Source organism: Bubalus kerabau, chromosome 6 (genome assembly GCF_029407905.1).
Source record: "Bubalus kerabau isolate K-KA32 ecotype Philippines breed swamp buffalo chromosome 6, PCC_UOA_SB_1v2, whole genome shotgun sequence".
Taxonomy (NCBI): Eukaryota; Metazoa; Chordata; class Mammalia; order Artiodactyla; family Bovidae; genus Bubalus; species Bubalus kerabau.
The window spans coordinates 83,794,800-83,821,091 of NC_073629.1; the positions used below are offsets into that span (position 1 = coordinate 83,794,800).

The following is a 26,292-nucleotide window of genomic DNA, read 5'->3' on the forward strand; positions in this document are numbered from 1 at the left end:
CTTTCTTTTTTGCTTTTCTCTAGAAGAGTCTGGGTACTACTAAGATAAACGTTGTGTCTCAGTTTTCAAATTCAACCGAGAAAGCTCAACAATATTCCTGTTTTATCTGATTGTACCCCCTTTTTGTTCATCATGTTATTTATTTGTACCTTTTTTCTAGCTAAGCCCATGCCACCCAGAGTTTCAATGTTGTCAGCTTTCTGAGTTCATTTTTTTAATCTTGCAATTTAGTTCAATTTTCACCTATTCTAGTTTTCTACTATTTTAAGTTTGTAAATTTCCCAGTTTTACCACAAGCAGTTATTACTATTGATATCCAATATTTTCAAATTTCCCTTAAGTTTTGGCTGATGGGTGTTTTTGGAATTTAAATATCTTTCAGTATTTAAATGACAAACATAGAAGTCTTTATCTTTTAATTTTATGCCATCCTAATTTTTTTTGTTTAGTTGACATGTATAATGAAAAATTTTGAACTTATTGATTGTAAATATGCTTCTTTCCTTGGCCTTTGCATTAATGTTGTGTTAGCTGTTCATATGAGTCTTATATCACAGTCTTTAAAAAAATAATTTTCAAAAATTTATTTTTAGCTGCACTGGGCCTTTGTTGCAGTGTGCAGGTTTCAACTGCAGTGACCTCTCTTGTTGCAGAGCACAGGCTTTAGGTGTGCAGGCTTCAGGAGTTTCAGCACACAGACTTGATATTTGTGGCTCATGGGCTCTACAGCACAGGCCCAGCAGTTGTGGCACATGGGCTTAGTTGCTCCATGGCATGTGGATTCTTCCCAGACCAGTGATGAAACCCATGTCCCCTGCCTTGGCAGGTGGATTCTTATCCACTGCACCACCAGGGAAGTTCCACCCCAGTCTTTTTGTACGACAGTAAGTCCCCTCCATATGAATGATTTCCATTCCAAGAGCCTGTTCACAAGTCCAATTTTTTTGTAAGTCCAGCAAAATTAGCCTATGTACCCAACAAACACAATTAGCTATATAATACTGTACTGTAATATGTTTATAATAGTTATCACACAAACAATACATTTAAAAAAGCAAACACAAAAAAAGGAAACATTTTTAATTTTCCAGTAGAGTGCCTTGGAAAATATGGCAGTGCAGTACAGCAGCTGGCATATAGTGGCTGGCATCAGGTGAAAAGGTAGGAAGAATTACTGATTGGAGAAGGGAGAGGAGGTGAGAGATGCAAGGGCTGAAGAATCATGAGCAATAGCAGTTGGAGGGCAAGCTTCAATTTCATTCATGCCTGACATTGATGTCACAGGTTCTGGGTCCTTGTTGGATTCAATTCTGTCTTCGCTCTTGATAAAATGCTCCAGTAATGCCTGGGTAGTGGCTCTGTTTTTCTCATCATGAATGATGTACTAGTGCTGGATTGCATTCTGAACAGCTCCTGCAACCTTCCTGTACCATCCAAAGTTCAGGTCTTGCGTCTCAAAAACTAACAGTGCCTCCTCAAAGAAAGAAAATCTTGCCATTTCCTGCATCCTGAATCTCTTTGGTTATTCAGTTACTTCTTCTTCATCTTGGCCTTCTTGTCTCTCTTTGTTCTTTCTCTGGAACTCCAATTCCACAAGGCCTTCATTAGTAAGCGCCTCACAGTAAGTGAGTAAGCACAACACGAAGTTCAATGAAGAGTCCCTCTTGCAGATCTAGCCTGAAACAAAGATACTGTACTACTGTACTCTATACAATGCTGTACAGTAAAGTACAGAAAAGCACAACCTCTTGGAGTGGATGCACATATAAGACAATGTATGCCAGGCTCATGAACTGTAATAACTTATGTGATTGGACATGAAAATGCATGTTCCCATCTTTGAAAATTAACAACTTGAAGGTTCATATTTAGGGGACTTACTGTAGTCTCTAGTGTTCCATTTTTTAGACTTCAGCCTTGCAAGTAAGGTGTCTTATGCTCATTCTTAAAAAATTAATAGAGTTAACCTTTTTTGTGCAGTTTAGGATTATAGCAAATTGACTGAAAAGTACACAGAGTTCCCACACACTCCAAGCTCTTACACAAGCACACTCGCTCTCATCATTGTCTCACACCAGACTCACCGTTGTTACAATCCATGAACTTACATGATACATCTTATCACCCAACATCTATAGCTTACACTAGGGCTCACTCTTCATGTTGTACATTCTGAGTTTGGACAAATGTGTAACGTGTATCCACCATTGTATCATACTGTCCTAAAAATCCGCTATGCTCTGTCTAGTCATCCATCTTTCCCAGTCCCAATGAAGGACAAGTCCTTTACTGTCTCCATACTTTTGCCTTTTCAAGAATGTCATATAGTTGGAATCATACAGTTTGTGTCTTTTTCATTTTTTGTTTTTTAATTTTATTTTACTTTTTAACTTTACAATATTGTAATGGTTTGCCATATATTGAAATGAATCCACCACAGGTATACATGTGTTCCCCATCCCGAACCCTCCTCCCTCCTCCCTCCCCATACCATCCCTCTGGGTCGTCCCAGTGCACCAGCCCCAAGCATCCAGTATCGTGCTTTGAACCTGGACTGGTGACTCGTTCCATATATGATATTATACATATTTCAATGCCATTCTCCCAAATCATCCCACCCTCTCCCTCTCCCACAGAGTCCAAAAGACTGTTCTATACATCAGTGTCTCTTTTGCTGTCTTGTATACAGGGTTATTGTTACCATCTTTCTAAATTCCATATATATGCATTAGTATACTGTATTGGTGTTTTTCTTTCTGGCTTACTTCACTCTGTATAATAGGCTCCAGTTTCGTCCACCTCATTAGAACTGATTCAAATGTATTCTTTTTAATGGCTGAGTAATACTCCATTGTGTATATGTACCACAGCTTTCTTATCCATTCATCTGCTGATGGACATCTAGGTTGCTTCCATGTCCTGGCTATTATAAACAGTGCCGCGATGAACATTGGGGTACATGTGTCTCTTTCAATTCCGGTTTCCTCAGTGTGTATGCCCAGCAGTGGGATTGCTGGATCATAAGGCAGTTCTATGTGTCTTTTCCAGATTGATTTCTTTCACTTAATAATATGCATTTCAGTTTCCTCCCTTTAATGTTGCACTATAAAGAAAGCTGAGTGCCAAAGAATTGATGCTTTTGAACTGTGGTGTTGGAGAAGACTCTTGAGGGTCCCTTGGGCTGCAAGGAGATCCAACCAGTCCATCCTAAAGGAAATCAATCTGAATACTCATTGGAAGGACTGATGCTGAAGCTGAAACTCCAATACTTTGTCCACCTGATGCCAAGAACTGACTCATTTGAAAAGACCCTGATGCTGGGAAAGATTGAAAGCAGGAGAAGAGGATGACAGAGAATGAGATGGTTGGATGGCATCACTGACTCAACGGACATGAGTTTGAGTAGGCTCTGGGAGTTGGTGATGGACAGGGAGGCCTGGTGCACTGCAGTCCATCGGGTTGCAAAGAGTCGGACATGACTAAGTGACTGAACTGAACTGAATGTAGTTTTTCTTCTATAAAATTGACCTCTAATCGAATGACTGGTGTCTATATAAGAAAAGAAAACTAAGGACATATGGACATACACAATGGGAGGCAGTGTGAAGACAGGCAGTGGCTGGAGTGATGCATCTACATGCCAAGAAAGAACAATTTACTTCTGGAAACCCAAGAAGCTAGAAGAGACAAGGAAGGATTCTTCCCTAGGTTCTTTGAAGAGGAGCATTATCCTGCCTATACCTTGATTTCAGACATCTACCCTGGAGAGTTGGGAGACAATGTTTTTGTTTTAAGCCACCAGTTTCTGGTACTAGGAAACTTAATACAGTGGTCATGAACTCATATTAGCTTCCAAGCCCATGCTATTATCCCCTAGACTAATGGCCAATTACTGCCTAGATACAAGAAGAGAAGGATGGGAGGAGGTCAAGCCACAGGAGTCTGCTGACACATTTAGTTACAGTAACCAAATTGAGAGACAAGCCTTCTGCAGCATCCTCCAATAGGGATGCTTACGCTGATATAACCACACAACCTCAAGACTCCTTGTCCTGTGAGATTTATTTAGGGATACTTATTAACTTGTTTTTTCTCCAAGACTAGGAGAGAGGTAAGAATTTCTACTAAAAGTAAGCTGTTCATAATACCCTTATAATATCCTTTAGTCTCTGCTCCTCTATCATTAAATCTACAAAAGGTTCCTCTCCATTTTCATTTTTATTCTCTATCCTCACTTGCACTTCCCATCTCCCAGTATTCACCCACTGTAATGTGGGTCACGTAAGTCCTTGGATATATGTGTTTCTTCTAAAATATGTCATTTTGTGGATGCTTTTGTCCTTAGTTTATGTAAATCTAAACTATGCTTAATTTATGTAAATAAATCAAAACTAAGTTATGTAAACTTAGTTTATGTAAATCTATATTTTAGACCTCGTTTATACTCAACATTCTTTTAAAAAGATCCATGTGGGTTTTCATGCACATATAATTCATTGTTTATAAGTTGAATAAACTACTCTATGCATCTGCCATATTTTATTTATCAGTTTCTCTAGTGATAAACACCAAGCTGCCTCCAACTTCCCACCACTGCAAACAATGCTAGTTATGAATATTCTCACCCCATCCCTCCTTTAGGGACCTGAGTAAGTGTCCCTCTGTTGGCTCCATAAAGTAAGCTTATGTTTAATTCTGCTGATTTAGAGCTGTCAATACATTCAGGGTGGTTCTAGCATTATGAAAACGAAGAAGCATCCAAATAATTTGTAGTTGTGCCATCATGGGGAGAGGCTTGACTCTGCCAGGTCCAAGTCACCCGCATCCCAGCTCCACTCTTTTCATGAGCTTGACCCATTCAGGGAAACAGAAAGCCCCTCAACTTCTTTGTTTTTGTGTGCAGTTGAAGCATGTATACATTCAGAGAGATGGTTATATTTATGCCCTGAAGGTTGTTAGTTTAAACACAGCAATGCTCTTCTCTCTATATGTATGTGTGTGTGTATATATATATATATATATAGACATATATGTGTATATACACACATGCACACAAATGGCTCCATTGCTGGAGATTTTATAAAAGCAAAATATTTTCTCTCCATCCATAAATCTTCTTTACTAGTCTTATAAAATAAAAAGCATGACTTTAAGTGCCCTTTTATATCAAATTATTTGTGGATCTAATCTGCCTTTATTGGACATTTGTGTTTTTTCCTTCTTGGAGTCAGCTGAGCACATGAACAGTCTGGTGAGGACCAGGGAGGGAGAACATGTAAGGACCTCTGAACCTCTCTGTATGGTAGACACTAGGGTGCTTTGCATACACACATAATCTCCTTTATCATCACAAACGTCTTCTGTGCTGTTACCCACCATTTTACAGATGACAAAATGAAAAATCATGCAGATTATCTAACTGTTCACATTACTGAAGTAGATAGCAATATGAATAATGTGAAATTCCAAATGGTTGCCTACATATCTTTCGCAAACTTATGCTTTGTGTTTTATTTAGCATACTGCCTCAGGGGTCTAAAATTTTATTTTGTTTTTAATTGTGGTTGCAGTTACATAACATTAAATTTACCATCTAAAACATTTTAAAATATTCAGTTGAGTAGTGTTAAATATATTTATACTATTTCCCAATAGATCTCTAAAACTTTTTATCTTGCAAACCCAAAACTCGACAGCCATTAATTTTCCCTCCCCATCCACTTTTGTGTTTTCTGTTTCTATGACTGGACTACTCTAGAATTCCTAATATGAATTAAATCATCAATATTTAAACTTTTGTAATTGCTTACTTCACTTAGTATACTATACTAAAAGTTCATCCATATTGCAACATATGACAGGATTTTCCTTTTTGAGGCTGCATAGTATTTCATTGAATGTATATACCACTTATTCTCTATCCGTCTGTGAAAATTTAGGTTATTTATATTTCTTGGCTATTGAAAATAAGGTTGCAATGAATGTGTGCATGCTTTGTTGCTCAGTCATGTCTGACTCTTTGCTACCCTGTAGATTGTATCCTGCCAAGCTCCTCTGTCCATGGGATTCTCCAGGCAAGAGTATTGCGTGCGTTGCTATTCCCTTCTCCAGGGGATTTTCCCAACTCAGGGATTGAATCCAGGTCTCCTGCATTGCAGGTATATACTTTACTGCCTGAGTCACCATGGAACTTTACTGTGAAAATATCTCTTTGAGATACTGCTTTGAATTCTTTTGGATATCTACCTACAAGTGTGATTGCTGGATCCTATAGCACTTGCTTTAAAAAAATTTTTTTCTGGAAGCTTGGCATTGTTTGATATAGCAGCTGTACCATTTTACATTCCCAACTACTTTCAGATTTTTAAAGAAATATGAACACCCTAGGGACTAAATTCCTACCCACATAGTGTCCTTGCCTTTACATACAGGACATGAAGAAGGTAAGAAGTGAACTATGGTTCTGACAGTCATTAAATGGTTTGCATCCATTCTCATAATTTAATTGCTCTGATGGCTCAGATGGTAAAGCATCTGCCTGCAATGCAGGAGACCTGGGTTCAATCCCTGGGTCAGGAAGAGAGGGAAATGGCAACCCACTCCAGTACTCTTGCCTGGAAAAGTCCATGGATGGAGGAGCCTGGTAGGCTACAGTCCATGGGATTGCAAAGAGTTGGACACTACTGAGCAACTTCATTGGTTCATGCAAAGGTGCATAGTCTGGGGAGTCAAAGAAGGGTTTATTATTGTTCATTTGCTTGATTGTGTCCAATTCTTTGCAACCCCATGGACTACAGCACTCCAGCCTTCCCTGTCCTTCACTATCTCCTGGAATTTGCTCAAATTCATGTCCATGGAGTTGGTGATATCATCCAACCATCTCATTCTCTGTGGCTCTCTTCTCCTCCTGCCCTCAACCTTTCCCAGAATCAGGGTCTATTCAAATGAGTTGACTCTTTGCATCAGGTGGCCTAAGTATCGGAGCTTCAGCTTCAGCATCAATCCTTCAAATCAATATTCAGGGTTGATTTCCTTTAGGACTGACTGGTTTGATTTCCTTGCAGTCCAAGGGACTCACCAGAGTCTTCTCCAGCACCACAATTTGAAAGCATCCATTCTTTGGCACTCAGTCTTCTTTATGGTCCAACTATCTCTGATGCTGGGAGGGATTGGGGGCAGGAGGAGAAGGGAACGGCAGAGGATGAGATGGCTGGATGGCATCACTGACTCAATGGACGTGAGTCTGGGTGAACTCTGGGAGTTGATGATGGACAGGGAGGCCTGGCATGCTGCGATTCATGGGGTTGCAAAGAGTCGGACACAACTGAGCGACTGAACTGAACTGATCTCATATGTACATGACTACTGGAAAAAACATAGCTTTGACCATACAGACCTTTGTCAGCAAAATGATGTCTCTGCTTTTCAATACACTGTCTAGGTTGGTCATAGCTTTCCTCTGAAGGAGAAAGCATCTTTTAATTTTGTGGCTGAAGTCACCGTCCACAGTGATTTTGGAACCCAGGAAAATGAAATCTGTCATTGTTTCCACTTTTTCTTTTTCTATTTGCCAAGAAGTGATGGGATGAGATGCCATGATCTTAGTTTTTTTAATGTTAAGTTTAAAGTCAGCTTTTTCACTCTTCTCTTTTACCCTCATGAAGAGGCTCTTTGGCTCCTCTTTGACTTCTCCCATTAAAGTGGTATCATCTGCATATCTGAGATTGTTGATATTTTTCCTGGTAATCTTGATTTCAGCTTGTGATTCATCCAGCATGGCACTGCATTTGAAGAAGTCTTAAAGGAGGTGATATGCATACTAAGCCTTGAAGGGTCCTAGGAGTTAGCTGGAGTAAGACAGGAAGAAGGGCTTCCAGATTGATAGGGCAGCGAGGAAAAACCCAGAGAAGAGAAGACTTGACTCACACAGAGAATTCCTGATTCTTCAGTATGACTGGGGCTTAGAAATTTTGTCAAAATCTGCAATTTTGACTTTCTATTTAATTGTTAGCTTTTCTTTGGAGTAGGCAGATATTTAAACTTTTTATGTTTAAACTTTTAAACTCTCTAGTCAGTCAGCAAAGCCTGGGCTGTTGGAAACTGTGATGTCCATCTTTCATTGTAATAACAGAAGTTGCTAACTGTATACCAAGGGTATGAATATCTTCTTTACTCTAAGAGATACTCCTTGACTTCATATAGCTTATGCTCAAAGTGGGAAAAAGTACTGAAAGTTTTAGTCACTCAGTTGTGTCCAACTCTTTGTGACCCATGGAGCCTGCCAGGCTCCTCTGTCCCTGGAATTCTCTAAGTAAGATCGCCTTCTCCAGGAGATCTTCTGAACTCAGGGATCAAATCCGGGTCTCTCGCATTGCAGGCAGATTCTTTGCCATCTGAGCCACCAGGGAAGCCCATTAGTGGGAAAGGCAGGCATTAAAAAAGGAATTGTGAGTTTTATAAATGAAAATTGTGTGCTGTACACTGTATACTCTGGGAACCTGTAGAAAATGAATTGAGGAGGCTTAGAAGGTTTATCTCATGAAATGGAAGTAGATAGGCTAGAGGGCCCTCAGAAGAAAAGAACCAGGTAAATCTTGATATTGGGTAAACCATGTTAGACCTTACGATATTTTATGATCTAAGCCTGGCTATAATGCTCGCCTTGAAATGGTCTCAGCAATAATGCTTTTGAAAGAACAAAACTACTGTTATCAGGCAAGAGAAGTAAGAATAGAAAAGATAACAAATGAGTTGTAAAAATTCCCAGTTCTATTTCAATGGTAAAGATTAGCCTGAAGCACTTTCTTAAGCTTTGTTGCAGAAATTTAAGCCCCCCTCCAGCGCTCAATCACTACATCAACAGGAACCTAAGGGATGATGACTCTTGGAAGTCCCTTGGACAGAAAGGAGATCAAACCAGTCAATCCTCAATGAGATCAATCCTGAATATTCACTGGAAGGCCTGATGATGAAGCTGAAGGTCTAATACTTTGGTCATCACATGTGAAGAGCCGACTCATTGGAAAAGAGCCTGATACAGGCAAAGATTGAGGGCAGGTAAAGAAGAGGAGTGACAGAGGATTAGACTGTTGGATGGCATCATCGACTCAATGGACATGAGTTTGAGCAAGCTCTGAAATAGGGCAAAGGACAGGGAAGCCTAGTGTGCTACAGTCCATGGTGTCACAAAGAATCAGACATGACTTAAAGACTTAAGAACAACAACAAAGGGATGATGATGTTGACCTTTCCTGAGTTTTGTGACTTCAATCTACTCGAGTTTGGGATTCTGTCAACCTTTGCCCAATTTCTCTGCTGACTTCTCTTCTGCTCAAGTCCCTTAATGAGTATGCATATATCCTTAGCTTAAAACTTCCCCAATTTTGCTGTTCCTGGAGACACTGCTTTGGGAAATATCTCTGATGGTCTCCTTACTTGCTGCAAGTAACAAACACTTCCTTCTCCTTATCTCTGGTTTGGTTGACATCCATCAAGAAGTGAACCCAGTTTGGGGATAACAAAGGGAAGGGGAATACCTCTACTTTACCACTGAAACATCATAGCCTCTATTAGAACCCTAATTAAAAAAAATGATTTGAGTTAAATATCATAATTTAATTTAATTTATATATATAAATATATATAATTTAGTTTAAAAATTTTAGAGCACAATGAACTTTATTTTCTGTGTATGTCCCCTCATAAATGCTATTGTTTCATTAATAGTCTTTATGACCATTAATTTAATTGCCCACTCAAGTATTCCTGCCTGGGAAATTCCATGGACAGAAGAGCCTGGAGGGCTATGGTCCATGGGATTGTGAAGAGTCAGAAACGACTGAGTGACTGAGAAGTAGCAGCAGCAGCAATTCATTGAATATACATGTGGGACCAGGAGGATCACCTATGGTCACGTATGCTGAAGAGAAGTCTAAGGTCTTTGATCGGCTTGCCCAGAGCACCTCTAACCCATATCACCTTTGTCTGAAATCCAAATGGCTTTCAGAACTTTTGGGGAGGTGGAGATGTCAGATGAGATTGTTGAATGTTGCCTTTCCCCCAAAGAGCACCAGGACAACCTATTGTTAAGACAAGACTGAGTTCATTTTTTTTATTTGCTGCATAATTCCTCAAATGAATGCACTATAATTTGTCAATCTTTCCCCTACCTCCTCTAGACATTTTACTGTTTTAAGTTTCTAATCAGTATAAACACAAAGATAGAAAATTTCATGGATAATATAGCAGGGTGAAGTGTGCCACCCCAAAATGTGTTTTTTTGGCATAAGGATTAATTTAGGCTGATTAATTTTGAGGCCCAAAAGACTAAGAAGAATCTTTTGTTGCAGGAAAAAGTGGGGCAAGAGTGGATGGTTATGTCCCAGGCCAGTCCCTGGGATGGGCTGCCAAGTATGGATCCTTAGCTTCACACAGGAAAGAATTCAAGAGTGGCCCATAGTAAAGTGAAAGCAGGTTTATTTAGAGAGATGCATATTCCATTGATGGTGTGCTGTCAGTCTCAGAGAGCGAGAGTGGCCTTGGGAGAGTGTGGGCCATCTCAGAAGGTGAGAGGCCCCCAAATATGGGATGGTTAGTTCTTATGGATTGGATAACTTAATAAGTAGGAGGATTATTCCAAGTACTTTGAAGAAGGGGTGGAGATATCCTGGAATTGGGTCACCTCCCACGTTTTGGCCTTTCATGGTTGGCCTCAGAAGTGTCATGGCACCTGTGAGTCTGTCATTTGGCAGTTGATGTATTACAACGAGCATATACTGAAGTATGTAGTGGGAGTTGACTTGTCCACCATCTTGGACCTAGTTGGTTCTAAGCATTTTATGTTGTGTCTTCAATGGCTATGTCATTCTTTTAACGATTATGTCCTGCTCCCTTTCTGCCTCACTTTGACATTCCCTCTGACTGCCTTAAAGACTGTAGATAAAGGACCTATTCCAGAAAGAGAGCTGTCACCATGGATAGAACTATTGTGTGAACTAAGTGTGTACACAGGGAGGAATCTAGTAAAGTCTGTTCAAATTTCTCTGTGTCCCATGTCTCTGCAGGATCCAGCAAACATTTATTTACCAAACATTTGCTTTTCCTTCTCCATATAAATTGCATTCCTCCCCCTTTGAAATCACAGTACAATACCCCTAACATCCTCTTTGTCATCATTTAATTGAGGGTTTTGGCTATTTTTGTGAGTTATTCAGCTTTTCTGGGTTTCTCTCATGTATGTTGTTGTTCTTTAGTCGCTCAGTCATGTCCAACTCTTTAGTGACCCCATGGACTGTAGCTCACCAGGCTCCTTCGTCCATAGAATTTGCCAGGCAAGAATACTGGAGTGGGCTGCCATTTCCTTCTCCGGGGGATCTTCCTGATGTAGGGATTGAACATGAGTCTCTTATGTCTCCTTCATTGGCAGGCAGATTCTTCACTACTGAGTCACCAGAAAAGGCCTCTCTCATATATGCGTGCAAGTGGCTTCAGTCATGTCCAACTCTTTGTGATCGTGTGGACTGTTGCCTGTCAGGCTCCTCTGTCTACAGGATACTTTTGCTTGCACTTTTCTCCTGTTAATCTGTAATTTGTCAATTTCATTCTTGGAACAGTCAGAGGAACCTAGAAAGGTAGAGGAAATTTCTTCCTCACCAACAATAGGAATGTATCCTTTGTCAGCCTTACCCCCTTGGTCACAGAATTAATGGGTCTGTGGAATTAATGGATCAAAGACCATGGCCATGTTATAGCTTTTGCTAAATGTTACCCACATGCCTTTCAAAAACTGTTAGTGATTTAGATTGCCTTGACTGAGAGGGCCAGCTTCTTGCCTGTGGCTGCCAACAGAGTGCACAGTAGTCCCCCCTTAGGCATGGGAAATGTGTTTCAAGACCCCTGGTGGGTACCTGTAACTGCAGATAGTGAAACCATGCCCGATAGAGTTAACAGAAGCTGAGAACAAATAGAAATCTTTGAACTTGTCTTCCAGAGAAATACATAAAGGAACAGCTTGTTAAAACACCTTTGCTTGTAAGCTGCCTTCCCAGCTTCATGTAGCCCAGTTGTTTTACATAAGTGTACATGCATGCTCAGTCATGTCCAACTCTTTGAAACCCCATGGACTGTAGCCCACTAAGGCTCCTCTGTCCATGGTATTCTCCAGGCAAAAATACTGGAGTGGTTGACATTTCATCCTCCAGGGGATCCTCCTGGCCCAGGAATAGAACCCAGGTCTCCTGCAACTCCTGCCTTGGCAGCCACATTTTTACCTCTGAGCTACCTGGGAAGCCCCTGTTTTCCAGGAACTTGGAGTCAATTCCTGTCCAGTTTGAGCCAGCTGGGGCTTGATTGAAGCCCTATAACTGTACAGGCATCCAAAGAAGAGAATGTTCCACCTTCGGATTGACTGAGCACCTCCCTTTTGAATATGCAGAAGTTTTAGCTGAGAGGCACCTGCACAGAACATTGATTCCCTTCAAATTTTCCCTGCCTCCAATCACCTTTCTTCTCCTCTAATGCCATCCTTTGCCCTCTGGGGTTGGTTTGAGAATTATTTCTGTTTTTTCCTCATTTGATTGCTTGTGAATAACTCTCTTAGCTGTAAACCTCAGCATCTAAGCATTTGCTTTGCTGCAAGTCCGGCAAACAGACCTGGTTTGTAACAACTGTTCTGAACACTATATACGCACTTAACCCTTAAACAACACTGGTTTGAATTGCACCGATCAACCTGTACATGGATGTTCTTCAATAGTTCAGTTCAGTTCAGTCCCTCAGTCATGTCCGACTCTTTGTGATCCCATGAATCGCAGCATGCCAGGCCTCCCTGTCCATCATCATCTCCCGGGGTTCACTCAAGCTCACGTCCATTGAGTCGGTGATGCCATCCAGCCATCTCATTCTCTGTCATCCCCTTTTCCTCCTGCCCCCAATCCCTCCCAGCATCAGAGTCTTTCCCAATGAGTCAACTCTTCGCATGAGGTGGCCAAAGTACTGGAGTTTCAGCTTTAGCATCAGTCCTTCCAAAGAATACCCAGGGCTGATCTCCTTTAGAATGGACTGGTTGGATCTCCTTGTAGTCCAAGGGACTTTCAAGAGTCTTCTCCAACACCACGGTTCAAAAGCATCAATTCTTCGGTGCTCAGCTTTCTTCACAGTCCAACTTTCACATCCATACATGACCACTGGAAAAACCATAGCCTTGACTAGACGGACCTTTGTTGGCAAAGTAATGTCTCTGCTTTTCAATATGCTATCTAGGTTGGTCATTACTTTCCTACCAAGGAGTAAGCGTCTTTTAATTTCATGGCTGCAGTCACCATCTGCAATGATTTTGGAGCCCAAAAACATAAAGTCTGACACTGTTTCCACTGTTTCCCCATCTATTTCCCATGAAGGGATGGAACCGGATGCCATGATCTTAGTTTTCTGAATGTTGAGCTTTAAGCCAACTTTTTCACTCTCCACTTTCACTTTCATCAAGAGGCTTTTTAGTTCCTCTTCACTTTCTGCCATAAAGGTGGTGTCATCTGCATATCTGAGATTATTGATATTTCTCCTGGCAATCTTGATTCCAGCTTCTGCTTCTTCTAGCCCAGCATTTCTCATGATGTACTCTGCATAGAAGTTAAATAAGCAGGGTGACAATATGCAGCCTTGATGTACTCCTTTTCCTATTTGGAACCAGTCTGTTGTTCCACGTCCAGTTCTAATTGTTGCTTCCTGACCTGCATACAGGTTTCTCAAGAGGCAGGTCAGGTGGTCTGATATTCCCATTTCTTTCAGAATTTTCCAGTTTATTGTGATCCACACAGTTAAATGCTTTGGTATAGTCAGTAAAGCAGAAATAGATGTTTTTCTAGAACTCTCTTGCTTTTTCAATGATCCAGCGGATTTGGCAATTTGATCTCTGGTTCCTCTGCCTTTTCTAAAACCAGCTTGAACATCTGGAAGTTCATAGTTCACATATTGCTGAAGCCTGGCTTGGAGAATTTTGAGCATTACTTTACTAGCATGTGAGATGAGTGCAATTGTGAGGTAGTTTGAGCATTCTTTGGGATTGCCTTTCTTTGGGATTGGAATGCAAACTGACCTTTTCCAGTCCTGCGGCTACTGCTGAGTTTTCCAAACTTGCTGGCATATTGAGTGCAGCACTTTCACAGGATCATCTTTCAGGATTTGAAATAGCTCAACTGGAATTCCATCACCTCCACTAGCTTTGTGCGTAGTGATGCTTTCTAAGGTCCACTTGTCTTCACATTCCAGGATGTCTGGCTCTAGGTGAGTGATCACACCATCGTGATTATCTTGGTCGTGAAGATCAAGATACACAGTTCTTCTGTGTATTCTTGCCACCTCTTCTTAATATCTTACTACACTAATCCATAATCATGGTTGGTTGGATCTGTGAATGTGGAGTTGCAGATATGGAGGTACCTCAGATACAGAGTGCTTGACAAGTTCTGCTCGAGTTTTTGACTATGTGGAAGTGCCCCTAATCCCCTTGTTAGTCAAGGATCAACTGCACTGTTTTATTTTTTTTCTGCATAAATATATCTGTGATAAAGTTTAATTTATAATTTAGGCATAATAAATGATTAACAACATTAATTAATAATGCAATAGAACAATCATAACAATAGACTAAGTTATAGGATTGTGTTTTTCTTCCTGTCTCCAAATATCTTACTGAACAAATTTATTGCCTTTTCCATCTTATCTAAGCACTTACCAGGTGCTGTAGTTATCATTTTTGTAATTTGAGATGCAACAGCAAAACTAGCACAAATTTCTCTTTACTTCTTTACAATTACAGTAGTATTCATTCCTACAGTAATATTCATTCATCCATTCTTAAGAATGAATATCCCTAAGTAGATCTTAGGAACTTCAGCATATGGGTTTTTTTCTTTCCATATTAAGTTGAGAACTTTCACCTTTTCACTTAAAGGAAGCACTTTATGGGTTCTCTTTGGCATATGCAAAAGACCAGCAGCACTATTCTAATTTGAGGGCCATTATTACATCAAATAGGGTCACTGGAACACCAGCACTGCGATACTGCAGCGAGCCATCTGACAGCCTAGATGGGTTCTAAGTGGGTAATGGATGGGAGATGCTGGACAACGAGATCATTCAAGTGACACCACAGAGCAGGACACTTGAGATTTTATTACACTAGTTAGAATTTCATGACATTTAAAACTTATGAATAGTTTTTGCTGGAATCTTCCATTTAATATTTTTGAATTGAGGTTGACCATGGGTAACTAAAATATGGAAAGTGAAACTGGATTTGGAGGGATTATTAAAATTAAAAACATGTTTCAATAAGAAAAAAGTGGTATCTTGTTATATAACTTTTGATGTTGTCTACTAAGACATAACACTTCTGTGTGCATTATTTCACTAGGCATTATGTGCAGGCACTGCACCTATTGATCTACTTATAGATTGTGCTTTTAATTTTCTATCTTTAAGTGCTTTCTATCTCCTTGCAGGAAGAAAGAGCTGGGGCTGTGGGCTCACTTTCTTCCCATTAAATCTTTTATGGCCTCTATTTTCATGCTTTTAACTTCTTGTATTGGTTTTAACATTGGCATCATATATGTTAAATATCCTTTATCATATCTTTTTGCGGTTTCCAGCACGAATTTTTGCTTTGTTTCTTTTATTAATATTTACCCCCTTTTTACTCTTAATTTAGTTTTCCTTTTACCCTTATTTTCTACTTCACTTTAGTAGTTTGTTCCTTTACTGTCCTGTGTTTCATTTTAGTTTGTGTTTAGCACAAGGGCTAGAGATAACAGTTCCCCAAGGAAGAAATGTAGAGAGAACCCAGTGTGTTCACAAGCAAACTTGGAGGCCACCACAGCCTTTAAACTCCACTTCATCCTGTTCCTTGCCCCACTGGTTTATCCAAAGCCCCTCACCTCTTGCACCCTCCCCCAATCCACAAGAAAAATCCAAGGAGCTGATGGCACAGCCCACACAGAGAGTCTGTCCCTTCCCCCACTGTCTGGATGTCCACCTCTTTCTGTGTATTACAAGAATCCTCCAAATTCAAGAATGAGCAGACAGCAGGAAGAGAGCTATGGTTTTTCTGGTAGTCATGCATGGATCTGAGAGTTGGACCACAAAGAAGGCCGAGGGCCAAAGAATTGATGGTTTCAAATTGTGGTGTTGGAGAAGACTTTTGAGAGTCTCTTGGACTGCAAGGAAATCACATCAGTCAATGTGAAAGGCAGTTAACTCCTGACTGTTGCTGAAGCTGAAGCTCTAATACTTTGGCCACCTGATGCGAAGAGCTGACTCACTGGAAAAAGACCCTGATGCTGGCAAAGATTGAAGGTACAAGAAGCAGGTGGCAGAGAATGAGATGTTTAGATTGCATCAGATTCATCATTGATTCATTGAGATTCATTGACTCAATGGACCTGAATTTGAGCAAACTCAGGAAGATAGTGGAGGACAGTGGAGCTTGGCATGCTGTCCATGGGCTTGCAAAGAACTGGATACGACTTAGCAACTGAACAACAACAGGAAGAGAAAGTGATGGATTGTGGGCCAGAGATGACCCTCTCCCTGGCTCCATATTCTAATATGGAGCTCTGAGAGGTCTGAGAACTCACAATTTGAACTTGGCATTTCATGTCTGCATGAAGGCACATTTGTAGTAGTTTGTTATCTTTATAATTTTTAGATGTTTAGGTAGGCTAGTGAGCCTACATCTTTCACTCTTACTCCAGAGTTAGGAGTGAGCCATTATGACTTATTGGAACCTCAGTGCCTTTGAGGGACATTTTCAGGGGGATGTCATGATAAAAGCTATGGTCAAAGATTTAGGTGGTGAATTTTTTTTTTTTAATAGGATCAAATGAGGAGATATCAGGCAGGATAAAGAAAGAAGTGGTTTCTTATGGAGAATAAGCCTCCATAAAAAAGATACAAGCTATCTTTATGCTTTCAATTAAATTAAAATACATAACAATTATTTTTACCTTTAGTTAGAGGTAAAAAGAGAATAGAAAAACTAAGGTAGAAGTTTAGAGATTGAGAAACCGAGAAGATTTACAGCTTAAACTTATACACAATTTTATATGTCATTACATTGGAATAAAACTTTTCTGACTTGAAAATTGTAATAAATAATTATTTTAAAAGAACAAATTCAACTGAAATCGAGTCAGAAATAGCAGAGTGCATTATTAAGGTGCACTGTAGAGCACTGTCGTTTGGAGTTCAGAAGCAATGGTTCACTTCTAATCTGTGAATGTGACCTTATCTGGAAAAAGTCTTGCTGATGTGATTAAGTTAAGCATGGCAAGATGAGATCATCCTGGACTTTCCAGGTGAGCCCTAAATCCAATGTTGAGAGTCCTTGAAACAGTTATATAGGGATGGAAGCAGAGGTTAAAGTAATACATCACAAGACAAGATGATGCTGAAGCTGAAGTTTAAATACATTTGCCACATGATGAAAAGAGCCAACTCATTGGAAAAGACCCTGATGCTGGGAAAGATTGAGGGCAGTAGGACAAGGGGGTGACAGAAGATGAGATGGTTGGATGGCATTACTGACTCAATGGACATGAGTTTGAGCAAACTCTGGGATATAGTGAAGGACAGGGAAGCCTGGCATGCTGCAGCACAAGGGGTCCCTAAGAGTCAGACAGGACTTAGTGATTGAACAACAACAACAACCACAAGCCAGGGAGCACTTGGAGCTATAAGAAGCTGGAAGGAGCAAGAACTCATCCTCCCGTAAAACTTCCAAAGAAGTATATCCCTACCAACATCTTGGTTTCAGACATCTGGTCTCTAGAACTGCCAGAGAATGCAATTCTGTTGATTCAAGACACTCAATTTGTGCTAATTTGTTGTAGCAGCCATAACGAACACAATTGGATTTTAAAAAAATATTGATCCACAATGGATTTGGAGGGGGGAGGAGATTTCTTTTTCACCACATGTTGTTTAAGAAGTGCTATTCTGCACAATATTGTTGCATATAATGAATGTATTTTATCTGTTTAAATGTCTCTTTTCTCACAAAGGAGATGTGGGCTAAAGGCAGACAGGATGACTCCATATAGCATCAGCTTTTAATTCCCATTGTCTGGCCTCTGACCTGACAAATAGTAGAAAATAATACATTAAATACGGCTTCCCAGGTGACTTGGGGGTAAAGACCCCACCTGCCATTGCAGGAGACACAGAGATGCAAGTTTGATCCCTGCGTTAGGAAGACCCCCTGAATAAGAAATGGCAACTCATTCCAGTATTTCTGCCTTGAGAATTCCATGGACATAGGATCTTGGAAGGCTATAGTCCATGGGTCGCAAAGAGTCAGACATGACTGAGTGACTGAGCATTAGCAGCAGCAGCAATACATTGAAAAAACAATATTGTGCAGAATATCACTTCTTAAACAACGTGTGGGGCCAGGTGGATCACCTTGGGCCGTGTATGCTTAAGATAAGACTAAGGTCTTTGTTCTGCTTGACTAGAGCACCTCTAACCCATATTACCATTGTCTGAATTCTGAATGGCTTAGAACTTGTGGAGAGGTGGAGATATCAGAAGAGATTGTCAAATGTTGCCTTTCCCCCAAACAGCACCAGGACAACCTGTCATTAAGACAAGACTGACTTCATTCTTTTTTCAGTAAGATAGACTCTTAGTAGTGTCTTCGAGAGGAAAATGCAGTCAGGGTGTCTATAAGGTTTTGGGGTCTGGTTTCAGAAGTGCTTTCAAGGAAGGGCTGATTAGAATTGGGTACGGATTATGAAATAAGAGTTTAAGATTCATGGCCACAGCAGGAGAAGCAGCAAAGATTCAGAGAATCTTGGGAAGTAAATTGCCAGTTGAGGTTTTCTGTTGAAGTGTTGAGTAGCTGAATGATCTTTTAAATCATGTTTTTTTAAACTTCCAGTAACAAACAATAGTTTCAGTTTTCATCCTCTGGGCAAGAGATAGCTGAAATAGTCAACTTTTGTTGATGCAGAGAATAGAATAGAGTAATTCTGTTACTGTAGATAGTCGCTGTGTGCTTGTACATGGTTTCAGTTTCCTCAAGTCAGGTGGCACACCTGAGAGAGGAGAGTTAGTGGATGCTCAGAGAGGATGGGCCCAGACATGATCAGTTGCTTCTCAGGATGCTAAAAAAAAGTCTTGCAATGGAAAAACTCTTGTTTTCATAACCACATAGCACTATAATGTCATTTGAATGTATGCTTACTGTTCTCTAGGCATTGACTTTTCATCACAGACCCCAGAGGAAGCCCTTTGTTCTCTCCTCTCCATCTTTCCTATCCTTCTGGCCAAGGCATAGCCTTGACACAGTTATGGGGCTACATAGGTGTCTAAAATCTGGTTAGGCTTCCCTTTTTGTCCCAGAGCCCACCATGGCCAGGGTGAAAATTTGCTGGTAGGTAAGTCACAGAGGACTGCATGGGTGACTTTTTCCACATCCTTCCAGGAGCAGGAGATCTGCCCAGAAGCTTCCAAACTAATTATCCTGTTACAAGACATCAGGTAAAATGAGCAAGCCTAGAAGGGGTGAATGCTGATGTGGGTTGGAAAGGTCAACACTGGTCAACTCACAGTGTCTGGTTAGGAGAGACACAGAGGCATCTGGCCCCAGACAAGAAGACCTAATCTAATTTCTAAGCAGGGAGAACATAGCTCCCTCTGAACAAACACCAGGCCTGATTTGCATAAATTTGCACTGGGAGTGGGAGGTGGTTGTGGGGGATAACTAACATTGATTGAGGGCCTGCAAGGCATTTTTTGCACATCATATCATCAAAAAGTTCAGCATATCTACATTCTTTGAAATCAAATAATATTTTAGTACTCTTACAAACCTCTGTTTAAAATAAATTTGTAGCAAGTCTTTTCTAAAATTAAGACACCTCCTTTTTTTTTTTTTTTTTAAGCTGACTTCTCTTTGACAAAGACATCATTTAATATCTTCCACTGAACACATGCTACCCAGATAGGTAAGGTGAAGTTTGACCTCCTAGTCCCAACAACAGCAACAACAGTTCTCTAGTATTTTATTTGTTAATTGTGAATAAAATGAAAAGATCTGAAGGGTGAAGAGTCCATTCTCTTCAGAATTTACTTCCCATCAGTGCTTCCATTCTGCTCTCTAGCCCTCACTAGTTTAGTATTAGCAGTGAGGGCATCCTCTAGAAAGGGGCGTCTTCACCTCCACCCCTACCCTCCTTCACCCGTGTTCAGCTTCGCTTCCTTGTAGCTCAGCACGGCTCTGCCCCTTGGCTTCCATGACTGCTCTCCATGGTCTCCTCCTCCAGATCCCCTTCTCAGGCTCCTCTCTTTAAATCCCTTTATATACAGTTTCATCCTTGACTCTTCCTCTCTTCCCTCCACTCCCTTAGAACACTGAGGACTTCTGTGATTACTTTCATGCATACCACTTCAATCCTGCTTCTCTGCCCTCATCTTCTCTGGCACCCTAGTTCTAGCATCTGCCAGAACCCCTTCTGAGCTTGTGGCATTCTACTACAAAAAACGCCCAAAAAGGACTCTGCTCAGCCTACAGAAATTCTCTCAGCTTTAGCTTTGGATTCAAGCTCCAGTGTGATCTTGCTTCCAAACATCTGTGTGCGTGCCGTCGCTTCAGTCATGTGTGGCTCTTTCTGACACTGTGGACTGTAGTCCACCAGGCTCCTCTGCCCATGGGATTCTCCAGACAAGAATACTGGAGTGGGTTTCTGGTGCTTTCCTCAAGGGGATCTTCCTCACCTAGGGATTCAACCCGTTTCTCCAGCAGCCCCCTGCATTGCAGGCTACTTCTTCTTCTTTTTTTTTTTTTTTTGATTTTATTTTATTTTTAAACTTTATAATATTGTATTGGTTCTGCCATATATCGAAATGAATACGCCGCAGGCATTCATGTGTTCCCCATCCCGAACCGTCCTCCCTTCTCCTTCCCTGTACCATCCCTCTGGGTCGTCCCAGTGCACCAACCCCAAGGATCCAGTATCGTGCATCGAACCTGGACTGGTGACTCGTTTCATATATGATATTATACATATTTCAATGCCATTCTCCCAAATCTTCCCACCCTCTCCCTCTCCCACAGAGTCCAAAAGACTGTTCTATACATCAGTGTCTCTTTTGCTGTCTCGTACACAGGGTTATTGTTACCATCTTTCTAAATTCCATATATATGCATTAGTATACTGTATTGGTGTTTTTCTTTCTGGCTTACTTCACTCTGTATAATAGGCTCCAGTTTCATCCACCTCATTAGAACTGATTCAAATGTATTCTTTTTAATGGCTGAGTAATACTCCATTGTGTATATGTACCACAGCTTTCTTATCCAGTCATCTGCTGATGGACATCTAGGTTGCTTCCATGTCCTGGCTATTATAAACAGTGCTGCGATGAACATTGGGGTACACGTGTCTCTTTCAATTCTGGTTTCCTCAGTGTGTATGCCCAGCAGTAGGATTGCTGGATCATAAGGCAGTTCTATTTCCAGTTTTTTAAGGAACCTCCATATTGTTCTCCATAGTGGCTGTACTAGTTTGCATTCCCACCAACAGTGTAAGAGGGTTCCCTTTTCTCCACATCCTCTCCAGCATTTATTACTTGTAGACTTTTGGATCGCAGCCATTCTGACTGGCTGCAGGCTACTTCTTTACTGCTGAGTCACCAGGGTGTGTTAGTCGCTCAGTTGTGTCCGACCTTTTGTGAACCATAGACTGTGGACCACGAGGCTCCTCTGTCCGTGAGATTTTCCAGGCAAGAATATTGGAGTGGGTTGCCATTTCCTCCTCCACAAGCTACTAGGAAAGCCCCTCCAAATGTCTACCACCAACCTATTGCCATACCTTCCAGCTAGACAATACCCTTAATCTTTCCCTACATTTGAGAATGTCTTACAGTTTTTCCTCAGTTATTACAATGTTTTCATGTCCAGTTTCTGCATATTCAGATCTCACCGAGTGTTCTTATCTTGTCCCTTGGGTTTAAGGTACCAAAGTCTTCTGGAAAGTACTTATAATAAATCCCAAAGGCTATCTCCAGTGAGTGTTATCCTGAAGTTCAACAGAAGGTGCATATCCGCTATTTTACAGGAAAGTCCAGTTATATTAACTATCATTAAAGAAAAAAATACATGAAGGGGAATCCCTGGGCAGTCCAGTGGTTAAGACCCTGCACTTCCAAAGCAGGGGTCATGAGTCTGACTTCTAGTTGGAGAACTAAGGTCCGGCATGCCCCATGGTGCAACCAAAGCGAAAAATAAAAATAAAGTATACAAAGACTCACCTATTACTATTTCAAGAAATTAGAAAAAGTAAAACAAATCTCAAAAAAGCAGAATAAGGAGACAGTAAGGTAAGAGCAGAAATTAATGTCAAGAAAACAAAAACAACACAACTCTAAATGCTGTAACTTTGTAACTTTAAAAGCTGGATTGCTGAAAAATGTGAATGATGGTACTTCCTTTAAAGGAGAAACAGAAGGAAAAAGCACAACAATACAAAATTATGCCAAAGAGAGACTTGCCCCATATACAGAGGAAGGATAGATATGTATGAGATTATTATGTACTATTATGATTAGTTTATTTGAAAGTCAAATAAAATTGATGCTTTTCTACGAAAATATATCTTACCAAAATTAGATTAGAAAGAGACAGAAAACCTAAAGAAGCTAATGACATAGAAGAAATTAAGAAAATTCTTCTCAAAAACCCTAGTCCCAGATCATTTCATGTAAATCTTTCAAATACTGAACAAACAGATATTTCTGAAGCTGTTTAAAGTATTCAAGAGCAGAGATATGTGGAAAATATCTTAATTCATTTTTTAAAATTGGTAAATCATTAATCTTCTAACCTAAAAAAACAAAGCTACAAATTAATTTTACTTCTGAAAGAAATGAAAAAGAAAAAAAAAGTCTAAAAACATATATCTCCACATATAAATTTTATATTTGCTCAGTCGTGTCCAACTCTTTGAGACCCCATGGACTATAGCTTATCAGGCTCCTCCGTCCATGGGATTTTCCAGGCAAGAATACTGGAGTGGGTTGCCATTTCCTTCTCCAGGAGATCTTCCCAAACCAGGGATTGAACTCAGGTCTCCTGCACTGTAGGCAGATACTTTATCATCTGAGCCACCAGGGAAGTCCGTGTGTGTGTATATATACATACACACACACACACACATATATATATATATATATATATATAGGTATGTATACATCAAAATCAAGCCAGAAATACATTAAAAGAGTAAAACACCAAGACCAAGGGAGGTTCATTTCATGAATCAAGAAATTAAGGATGGTAACATATTAGGAAATTTGACAATATAATTTAATTTTAAATAAGTCAAAAGACAAAAGCCATCTTATTGCCTTTTGGGATGTTGAAAATAAGTTTCATAAAATTCCTCCACCCATTTCTTATAAGCCTGTTAATAAAATGAAAATTTAGGGGTGTTCCCTTATCATGAGGACAACATTTCTTAAAACCAAAGCCAGAATATGTTTAATGCTAAAACACTAAAGGCATTTCTAATAAAGTCAGATGCAAGTGGGGGTCTGATAACACCATTATTATTGGATATTGTTCTAGAACTTCCTCCAATGCAATTAGAAGAGGGTGGAATTTAAACATATAATTAATAAAAAGGAGTTTGCAAAACTCATTATTTATATATCATGGTTGTACATCTAAAAAGAATAAAAAGAGAAGCATCTTAAATCTGCTAGAAAAATAAAAGAGTGAGGAAATAGATTATTTACAAAATTAACACTAAAAATGTATTTTACTAAAAATAATGTCTATTAAAGTTTTAGGTCAAGATGGTAGATGAAGAACATGCTAAAGCACTCCCTTCCATGCCTAAAACATAGTAATACTAGACAGCATATTATTTAAAATACTTGAATGTTCAAATAGTTTAGGAATACATGTCTCAAAGGAAAGAAAAAGGGAATTCCCTGGTGATCCAGTGGTTAAGAACTTGCCTTCCAGTGAGGAGGACCTGGGGTTTTGTTTTTTTTGTTTGTTTGTTTTGTTTCTGGAAAACTTTATATTAAAATTCATTTCTTCCCCAAAAGACTATTGAAACTGCTAAGTCGACTACCTGGAAGACAATGTATGCAATGAAACACATATATTCCTGCTTTTTATTTTGGAGAACTATGCTACAAATGTTTCTATCATATGTGCTTAACAGTGGCTGAAAGATCAATGAAAAACAATATTTACCTTTGTGACCACATAAGACTGATGACTCATGACTGCATCTGCTGTTTGAAGCTGGTGTTCCTATTTTGTCAGCTACAATCCCAAAAGCTTTTTCCCTTACTCAGGTTCTTAGAACATCTATTTTCCTAAGGAATTCAGTGATAGTTCCAAGTAAAAACAGTAAGTGGTACAACTAACTACTCCTGTTTCCTCTCACAGTCAACCCTAATTTCTTTCTGTGAGACATAATGCTTACATCACCAAATTTTCCACTGGTAAAAAAAATCTTCATGCTTCTTAATTTTGAAATTTTTCATAAAATTTAGGGTTAAACTCTGGTTGGTAAATTTTTTAGACTAAGAACACTGGATAAGCTTTTCCTCATTGGTGTCAATTCTGGTGTCAAAGTCTTGAGCATTTACCGAAGCTTGTATGTGTTATAGATGGGTTCTCCGGTGTTTAATAAGGTGGGAATTTTGACTGAATTTTCCCCCACATTTGTGACATGTAAAGGGCTTCTGTCCTGTGTGAGTTCTTTGATGTGTGTGGAGATGTGAATTTTGACTGAAGCTTTTCCCACACCAGGAGCATTTATATGGTTTTGCTCCTTGGTGTGTTATTAAGTGCTTATTAAGATCTGACCTCCATCTAAACCTCTTATCACACTGTTGACATTTATATGGTTTCTCTTCAGTGTGAATTCTTTGGTGCTTAATAAGGTCAGAGCTAACTCTGAAGCTTTTCCCACATTCCTGACATTTAAAAGGCTTCTCTGTTGCACATTCTTTCATATGAAGCTCCGTAAATTTCAGCAGCTCTTCTTCCCACCAGTTGAAAAGTTTCTTTCTTTCCTTCACTGGAAAATCTTGGTGCCATTTCCCCAGCCTATGTACATCACCATGATTTTCTTTGCCCGTTGTTTTCTGATGAACATTCACACTGGCTTTTTTTGATACTATGTCTCCTGGTGCTTGTATTTCTAAGTCAGAAAGACACATAGGTTGATGATTTTCCATGTCATTTTTCAGCTTTATCTCCGAAAGCAGCTCTCCAGGATTGTCTTTGAACACCGGAGATCCTTGAATATATGGCTTTTCCTCTTGCTCTAAACAGGAGATTACTTTAGGTTTGGGGAGCACAAATAATGCTAGAGAGATGACGGTCTCATAGTTTTCTTGCATTGCGTCATGGTAGAGGGCCTTCTGAGTGGAATCCAGTAGTTCCCATTCTTCCTGGGAAAAGTATATGGCCACTTCTTCAAATTTCAGCAAACTCTGAGACTCAGGCAAGATGAACTCAGGTGTCATTGTCCAATCTTTGATGTTTGTTTGCTCAGGAAAGGCTAGGATCTGGTAAGTAGGTACCACCCTTTCACATACAGGCTCAGGTACTTTGTGGGTATTTCTGCTCAGCAGCTCTTGTAGACCCTGGTGTATATTCCAGACTTCTTCCTCCTGGGACATGCCCACTGGCTGGGACTCTGCTGGCTTCAGCTGGAAGCCTGGGGCCTCTGCTGCTTCTCCCAAGAGCACTGCCTCCTTTCCCAGCTCCTGGACTGAAGCCTTCATATCTACTGTCATCGTTCTGATCTAGGAACAATTCTGCTCCTGTGCTGGATACACCACCAGCTCCAGATCTGACAGCTGAGGCCCAGTCTGGTCTGGAACAAAATCAATGAAACAATCTTCTTCCTTTATCCTTCTGGGAAGATGAAGCTGGTCTTCATCTGGTCAGGAAGCTAGGATCCCACATGCCACAGGGCAACTAAGCCTGATCCCCTCAACTAGAGAAAAGCCCAAGGGCCACAATGCAAGACTCTGAGTGCTGCAACTAAGACCAAAAGTAAAGAAATAATAATAATTTTTAAAAAGGCAAGAAGAGGGAATTCCCTAGGTGTCAGATATGGAGCAGTAGGTGAGGTTATGTAGCCCTCAAGAGGACTAGAGATGGGCTGTAGAGGCTGGTGTTTATTTTTTAAATTTATTTTATTTTATTATTATTATACATCAACATGCATATGCCATGGGTGTACACATGTTCCCCATCCTGAA

At 40.1% G+C, this 26,292-nt stretch overlaps 1 protein-coding gene across 1 annotated transcript; it reads right to left on the bottom strand.

The window, feature by feature from the left end:
* Positions 1 to 24,678: 24,678 nt before the first annotated feature.
* On the bottom strand, positions 24,679 to 25,821 carry LOC129656462 (zinc finger protein 75A-like). Its single transcript, XM_055587110.1, has one exon. The coding sequence runs from the start codon at positions 25,819 to 25,821 to the stop codon at positions 24,679 to 24,681; it is 1,143 nt and encodes a 380-aa protein (XP_055443085.1).
* Positions 25,822 to 26,292: the final 471 nt, after the last annotated feature.